Source organism: Pteropus alecto, unplaced genomic scaffold (assembly GCF_000325575.1).
Source record: "Pteropus alecto unplaced genomic scaffold, ASM32557v1 scaffold80, whole genome shotgun sequence".
NCBI classification, from domain to species: domain Eukaryota; kingdom Metazoa; phylum Chordata; class Mammalia; order Chiroptera; family Pteropodidae; genus Pteropus; species Pteropus alecto.
In genome coordinates this window covers 3261529-3270038 of record NW_006430460.1, presented here as the reverse complement: position 1 = coordinate 3270038, position 8510 = coordinate 3261529, and the positions used below count along the sequence as shown (strand labels likewise).

The 8510-nt window shown below is 43.9% G+C and overlaps 1 protein-coding gene across 1 annotated transcript in view; it reads right to left on the bottom strand.

Annotated features, from left to right (window-relative positions):
* Positions 1 to 417: 417 nt before the first annotated feature.
* The window catches only part of USP12 (ubiquitin specific peptidase 12), a 41310-nt gene continuing 33217 nt past the window's right edge, over positions 418 to 8510 (bottom strand). The window contains exons 6-7 of the mRNA XM_025046949.1: positions 4891 to 4969; positions 418 to 3530 (exon numbers count right to left, since the gene is read on the bottom strand). Of these exons, the coding sequence (XP_024902717.1) occupies positions 3429 to 3530; positions 4891 to 4969 (181 nt within the window). The 3' untranslated portion in view covers positions 418 to 3428. The remainder of the gene's footprint in view (positions 3531 to 4890; positions 4970 to 8510) is intronic.

Sequence of the window (8510 nt, the reverse complement as noted above, 5' to 3'; positions counted from 1 at the left end):
TTACGAATAAACAGGAGCGCTTCCAGAAGAGGCATCCCGAGAGGTGAGATGGGGGGCGGGTTCCGTGTAAAGGCGTCAGGTGCTCGAACTCAGGTAGCGCAGTCACAGTGCAGATTTTACAGGAGCAGGTATTACACCGGAAGGGGGTGAGGGCGGTGCCAGGAACGGTGACTTTTACGGTATTTTCCCCTCTAAGAGTCTACGATTCTAAATGGAAATGTTTAAACTCGGGATCTCTGGAAAGACAACACTGCTCCACAGAGAGCTAAGCGTGGAAAGCTGTTCTGGGAAAATCTCTTTGGATAACGGCAGTAAAAACTCTTGAGCAAAAGCAGTAAGACGATTTCCAAAGTGTGTACTTCTAGCTGGCAAATTCATTTCAGGCAAAAAGAAAAAAACACGCTTAAAACCGACAAGCACAAATAAACCAACTTTAATAGATTATTTTGTATTTATATAGCGCCTTCTTCAAGAACTTTAGATGCTTTACAGACATTATATCTAATTAATCCCCACAACAACCCTGTGAGGTAGGTATTACCCCCATTTCACCAGATAGGGAGACTGAAGCACAGAGAGGGTAAGTGACTTGCCCAAGGTCACACAGTTAAGTCCACTGAGGAGCCGGGACCCGAGCGCCTCAGCCTCCCAGCTCCCAGGTAATCGCCTCATGACAGAATCTTTAATGAAAGTAGCTTCAAAGAAAGTATCAAGAGTAGTATGTTATGAAAACGAGGTCTTTCTACTGCTGTCAAGGAAAAAACCCTACACTGATGGTTCGAGGCAACACAGACCCACCTATTACACGTTTCCTTCGCTCCCTTTTCCTGAGTCACGTGGCTCCTGCCTTCCGTAATGTTCTACAGGTAACGTTTCCAAGACAGAAGCCATACGACTGAGAAGTGAGGCTTGATTTAGAATATTTACCTTTATGATAATTTATAGAGATTTTTATTCCAATGTACAAAATACGGGACAGCCATCCCAACAAACACGGACACACAGAGAGCAATCGGCCACCACTTACGACTTCCGGCCACCCTCATTTAACCAGTCAGCCGACAGACAACCTCAGACGCTTTCTGTACGCATCACCCTTCTCGCTGCGGTCCCCCCAATCCTGGCCCTAGATGTTTTTAAAGCATACTGAGTTTCTGAAAAGCTTCCCGACATTTTACTCAGATGCAGCTGCACGGACAGTAAAAAGTAAACTGAAAACCATCGCCCACGGCCCCTTCCCCTGACAAATCATACTATGAAATACGGTGTGAACGGTGTGCGGCCGCGGAACTCCACGAAAAAGCCGCAACTTGCTGTAACGTGAAACTTAACCTTGGCCTTCCCTGTGAGATGCGCGACGCAGCTTTCTGGCCCCGCACCTCTGCGCGAATGACCGCATCCTTCTCGCACGTGCGGTGGCCTGACACGTGCGAATGGACTCAGCTTCACTCCGCTCTCCTCCCCTGTGCCAAAAGCTGCAGAAATACAGCTCGACATTCCCACACAAGTTGGTCTGAGCCCTCGAAAAGAAAAACGTATCCGGCTCGACCGCTGTGGTCTCCCCACACTCTTGGCTCTGGCTGTCTGTGCGATGCTGGCAGATGTGGCTACACGATCTGCACGGGACAATTTCAGCCGGGGGAAGGCTTTAGAAACGACACCTTGGGAAGCAATTTGTCAAAATACGTCACGGTTTCTGCCGGCACATCTGTTAAACAGCCCAGTTAGCTACGGGACCCTGCTGAAGATATGTTCATGGAACGAACAGGTGAAGTCATTTCCTGAGCTAAAAAGATACAAATAATAAATGTTAATAATAGCAGCAGACAAAAACATTCTTTTTTGTTGTTTTTCGTAGTCAACAGTATTAGTAAAATTAGAAAATGACAGCAATTAAAAAAAAGATGTCTGCCTGAAAAGGTTCATCGAGAACATCCATGGCCTGATTGATTGCTAGTATTCTGAACGTATATTCGATTATTTTCTGCAAGTGGCTTTCGGCTACTGTCAGAGAACTGTGATGCGCGGACAAGTGTCAACTGCAATAATTTACACACGGCACGTTACACACACACTGCTTCAAACTCCCGACGGAAGGGAGTCTTAACAAACATCAAGTTTAACTTCCAGAACACTCTTCCAGGAAGGTGTGTAAAGGCGGAGGGGGGAAGAGGACTTGCTTGTGTATTCCTGGTCTACGCCATTAAAATCTGACCTTCAGAGGGTTTTTGGCTAACCACCCACGCTGCTGGGGTTTCAGCGACCGGATTTCTTCTTTCCCAGGTAAAGAATGACGCCTGAAAATAACAACTGCTACGACATGAATTTTCCAAACATGGCCTCAACTTGAAACATCAGAGTATTTAAGAAATCTAAAGACTGGTATATCACCACTGCACCGGGATTTCTTTCACCATTCCAACAACTATAAGGGAATTCTTGATAGTTTCTTATTTTACTGAAATTAAAGCTGAATGAAATAACTGACTTATCAACTATAACAAAAGGACAACTATTTAGCCAGAGATATCAGTTCCTCCTGAAAAAGAATATTTACCTCCTCCTTGCAATGTTTTTTAAAGAATCTTACTGATTTCGAATAGAGTTGAAAAATCCATCTTAAAAAACAGAAACAAACGAAAGGACTAGTTAAACTGACAAAAAGTAGTAAAAATATGCTCAGATTTACTGACAGACTCATGGGCGCTTCATACAATACTTAGACTCTACCAGTTTTAAGTAAAATAAATAAGGAAAAAAAATTCTAATTACAAAGCCAGTCTTTCCCCTTGGGGAAACAAAAAGCCGCTTTTGACCAATTGTTCCCTACATATACATACACTGTATATTATTATAAGCTTCTTCAGAGAAGCAGAACGTATTTGTCTTCCTGACACTGGAGTCCAGTAGCTGTTAGTTTGCTTTACGTCAGGAAGGCCAACTGCGAGCGTTGGGCCCACGAGTATGTCTGGTTTACGCACGAGAAGACCACTGACTACTCTTTCTATTCATCACTTAACGCAGGCGACGGGACGCGGTGCCTGTCACCTCCTAAACCCGCGACGCGACCTCCCCCGGTTCTCGTGCTTCTTGCTGCGCCCCAAGGAGTTCAAACCATCGCCGGTGCAATTAATAAAGAGCAAATGCGTGTCAATTACTGGAAGGCTGTTTGACAAGAGGAGCTGCTATCTCTGCCGTCACTTCCTCGTCGTTTGGAACTGCACAGACGACATGATACCTGAGCGAATAAATCAACTACCATGATAGGAAGAGCTTGTTCATCCACAGTCTTTGCTTTATTGTGTGCAAAGTATGCTACTGCCCCCTGAGCTTCCTGCATTTCTCTTTTCTTGAAAAATCAGTGCATGATCCTTTCCAAAGTAACCAGAGAAGAAATGAGGCAGAAATCTCTCCATCGCAGTTCCCCCTCAGTCCCGAGACTGATAGAAAAGGATGTAACCAGACTCAGAGTTCTTTGAGATATCTGACGTCAACCCGTAGAATTCTTCAATAGCTTGTGCATCTATTTTCTGGGAAGCAAAATGTAAACGTTAGTACACAGGTGAGCCCCTTGAACTGCTTCAATCCAGTAAAATCATCAGCGTCTCTTAGAAACATTCCCTTCATTTCCTCATTTATAAAATAGCTCTTACACATCCGGAGTGGCTTAAATTAAAAAGACTGATAGTACCAAGTGTCGGTGAGAATATGGAGCTACTCTCACGCACAGCTGGGGGAGGTTTGAAATCACACGGACGACATGGGGAAATGTCAGCACTTCCTTGCAAAGCTGGACACACAACTACCTTTTGATGCAGCAAGTCTATCCCTGGGAATCGGCTGAACTATATGAAATCACTAACTGTCAGCCATTCCGGACCTATGCAAACGGCCATTTCATGTAGTCCGACCTTATATACACCCAAGAAAATGAGTGCATACGTCCAGCGAAAGACTTGTACAGGGATAATCAAGGCAGTTTTATTCATAATAGTCAACAAGAGACAAAAAGCCGAGTTTCTAACTTGGTCTAGTCACACGATGGAAAAGTACACGGCAATGACGAACTCCTACCACAGGCCACAAGAATGATCTCACAGATACAATGAGTGGAAAAAGCCAGACACAAAAGGAATCACACTTGATGGGTCCATTTAGAGGCAAGCATAGGCATTATGAATCATAATCATAAAAGTCAAAATAGTGGGTTCTAGGGATGGCAGGTGGGGGGAGGAGAGCTGGGGGGGCTGACCAGAGGCATGATGGAGCCTGCTGGGGTGCTGAAAATGTACTATATCTTGATCTGGATGTGTGCATGTGTGTATGCACAGGTGCACGCACGTGTGTGCATGCACGCACAGGTGCACGCACGTGTGCACGTACATGCACTGCATGTGTGTATGCACAGGTGCACGCACGTGTGTGTACGTACATGCATGCACAGGTGTGCACGTGCATGTATGCAAGCCCATGCAAAAATTCATCAGGTTGTTGCTCATGATCTGTGTGATTTATGTATGACAGGTGTGGCACGTGCATGTATGCAAGCCCATGCAAAAATTCATCAGGTTGTTGCTCATGATCTGTGTGATTTACAACAGGTGTGTCATAGCTCGATAAATCACTTCTTTAATAATTCGTTTGTTATAACTAGCTCTGTTGGTGAAAGCTATTCCTTGTTTCAGTCTCGACATTGTCAAAGTCAGATGACAATCCACACACTGGGGTCTGATGTCAAGGAGCATGAAGTGGGGATCAGATTCGTCTTAAGACCTAGACGTTTGTCTAGTGGTCACCACTCGTCACCCGTGAATGAGAAGCTGGGAGAAGAAAGCGAAGAGTAAAATACACGCACAGCTTTGAAGAAAAATAAACAAAGAAACTACTTACTTCTACAATATCGTCATCAAACAATAACCAAAAATCATGACTCTTAACTATTGCGATATAATGGCCTCGATTGGGACCACTGAAACAAAGAGAGAGAAAAGTTAGTTTTAGAAAATATTCATTAATGTTACTTTTCTATGCCCTAAATATCACGTTCTATGAAGTAGAAAAACCAAAACGGACGAAAATACTCCTTATCTATTCCTTTTCTCCAAATATCAAGCTACATGGATTGCGACTGGCATTCAATTTTAAAATCAAATAATTAGGACTCTACAACCAGTAATCTATAAAGCTATGGTATTAAAATTCTCTACTGTCTTTGTAATAATTTTAAATTATTTTTTTAAATAATTTTCAAATTTGCTTCTATGAAAGATTCATATAAAAACTTCTAGCATTTTCGGTGGGAGGAGAGGGGATCGCAGCCAGAACATGCTGAGTTAAACCACAAAACAAAACATGCAGAATTGTTTCTAAGTCTCACTCCCCTGGCGATAATCTTCCTCTTGAGGAAAGATCCCACGTGATGCTCGAAAAGGCAAAAAAATATATATATATGTGTGTGTGTATATATCTCTCAAATCTACTGTACCGAAAACAAGCTTGAACTTCATAAACTTCTTTAAAAACAAATGACGTTTGCCCAATGATCAGCGCTATCTTGAAGTATAATTATTACTATAACTGCCTCTGCATCTCATTTTGAACAAATCTGGAATAGAGAAATCTCGATATGTGAAAAATAAAGGAGAGCCTGCTTTATAAAAGGACATGGTGAAGATTTTAAACTCTCGATTACTCTGGTTTCTCTTCAGATCGTATAAATCTTTCGCCTTTTAAACTCGATTTGGCTTATGATTATAAAAATTTATATGTTTTATTAAAGTGTAGTTCTGTAATGGATCTAACAGAATGTGAAATAATTTTCAACAAAAATTATTCTTATGGCGAATGTCATTTTACAAGGAGTGACCTCAGACACTAGAATAAGCCACTTCCTGCGTTTCCTGTGTCAGACCCTTCGGTCCTGCAGGTGAGATGAATCTAGATGACAGAATGATACACAAACAAGAGGACTCTTTCTCGACAGAGGAAAAAGCTTTTAATGCTAAGATAGGTTTATTTTTGCCACTTCTATAGAGTTCATCTAAAAATTTATAGTGAGGAGGGTAAGAAATGAAAAAAACATTTTAAGGGGGCGGCTGTCTCCATTGTCTAATCGCTAGTCTGAAGAACAGGAGACAGGAGTTAATTACAGACGCTAACAGTGAGGTGAAGAGCTGAGGCTAATAAATCTAACATGCTCCGTGCGCCATGCACCATGCCCGATGCGTGCGTCACTGAGCTGGTCGCTGGGGCATCAGGGAGGGCCCCGGCGACACTCTGCCCTGAAGACGCTGGCGGCTGAGTAGGTAACTGCTCTGAAGCACACGCAGAGCGGGAGAGGATGTCGCAGCACAGCCACAAGGACAGAGAAACCGGGAGACCTCAACCTGGGAAGGGAGAGGGGACAGGGAGGAGGCCGAGAAAGGCTGGTCATCCGGTGGAGCTGGGGTCCGAGATGGGCTTTAAGTATAATATAGAGTATAACGACAAAAGTGAAAAACTTAGCAAACCTTTGTTGGAGGTCCACTGCATGCCAGGCATTAGGGAGACAGCGAGCAAGGTGCACTGGCACAGACATGCGGAAAATGCGATTCCCCAGCAGTCAGAGGAGGCGGGCAAAGGCCACTAACTACCCTGTACCCTGGCAGCTACAGGGAAATCGCATCAAAAAACAAACATTTTTTTAATTTAAATATTATGTCGTTAACGGACACATTATTTCCTGTTTCAAAAAGTGCCCGTGCTCATAAGGGACGTGGACATACAGACTGACCAGCGTGACACATTACGAAGCGGCCAGGAAGGGCCGGGAGCGCACGCAGCACGTTCGTTACGTGACCGCGGCGCTGCGGCCCCGGGGTAAACTGAGGCTGCAGAGAGCGCGCGGAGGAAGCCGGAGGGGGCAGGGGAAGGACGGACGTCTGTGCTGAGCGGGGGGTCGGCAGCACCCCTGGATTTTCCGCAGCATCCTGACAGCTGAGACAGGAGAAGCGGCCAGGCAGCTTCACGGTGTGTGACAACATGCTTTAAATAACCGGCTGGCTGGAGGAGGAAGTGAGGCCAAGGAAAGGGGGTTTTTTAAAAGAGAGATCAAGAGCCCGGAGGCTGGGGCGAGGGGGAGCAGATTAAATTTTAAAAGGAGACGGGAGGGGGCCCTGTGGTCAGAAATCTCAGAGTTCAAGATCTTGCAAGTGGAACAATTCGAAAGACCGAGCATAAGTAGCTAAAACTCACTGTCACTGAATATAAAGAGGTTAAAATGTGGGAGCGCGCGGAGGAAAAAACCATCATCATCATCATCGTTGTTGTTGTTGTTATTGTTGTTGTTGTTGTTGTTATTATTATTATTATTATTATCAGTTATAGTGTTGTTTCTAAAACAGCAGAGGCTAAGGGGCTCACACTCCCCCGTTAACCCAAACACGCAGTGATGCACTATTTACATTTTTCAGACCAGAAAACTGACATTCGGGGACTTCTGTGTGAGGTCGCACCCACCAGAAATGGCAGAAAGAACTGAAACTGAGGTTTCTTGCCTCTAAAACGCCTGGTCTGAATCACTACACCAAGGCTCTTTAAGTTTTCTCTGTTTCCTCCATTCAGATGTCGTCACTCTTTGGAAACGGAACGCTCCAGAAACGGAAAAGAAAGATTAACGCTGAGGGTAAATTCAGTGAGGCCGGCTAATGCGGGCAGCGGAGGTTCAAGGCTACACTGTAAAAAGTGACGTTCGGTTGTCGTTACGTATTCTGAGCAGAAAGCTGGGGGCGGGGGACACTTAAGATGAGAAGGCCGGGACCCCCCGCCGAGTTGTCAGTGCAAATTCCCCAAACCCAGGGCAATAGGACGAGCGCTGTTTTACAGTTATTACAGGAAATTCTCGACAGTCCACGGAGGTTGTGTGTTTCAAATGTAAGTTCTGATTCCGTGACTCTCTTGTAGTTTAAGAATTCTTTGAGCTATTTTATAAATTAAGATATATAGAGTGAGCTATCACACTGAATTGGCTAACAGGAAATAACCACTGAGATAAACATTAGAAAACTTTATCTTTACAGATTATTTCCAAAATATTTTAAATTAAGGTTTTCACGACCATTAACGTAATGGACATATCCAATGAATCCCAGAAATAATTTATTTTGCAAATAAATATATTGCGGTATTTTTACCTACAACCAAAATTACATGGATGGATGATGGATGGCTAGATAGAAAGACAGATAGACAGACAGACAGGAAAAAAAAAACAGGCCTGAAAATTCTTAGAATAGTATTTAAATAATAAGAATAAAAACCAAATCCAGGCAATAATATATAAAAGTTTTAAGGAGGAAATAATACAATCTACTATACCTGAAAAATCCATTTTAAAATAAAGGAATCTTCCTACTAAAGCACGGGAGGCTGAGACCCTGTGACAGGTCTGCCTCTGAGTCGCCCAGGAAGGCCCTGAGCGCCACCCACCAACCCAGTCCCCCACCCCATACACCCCCCAGCCCCCGACCACC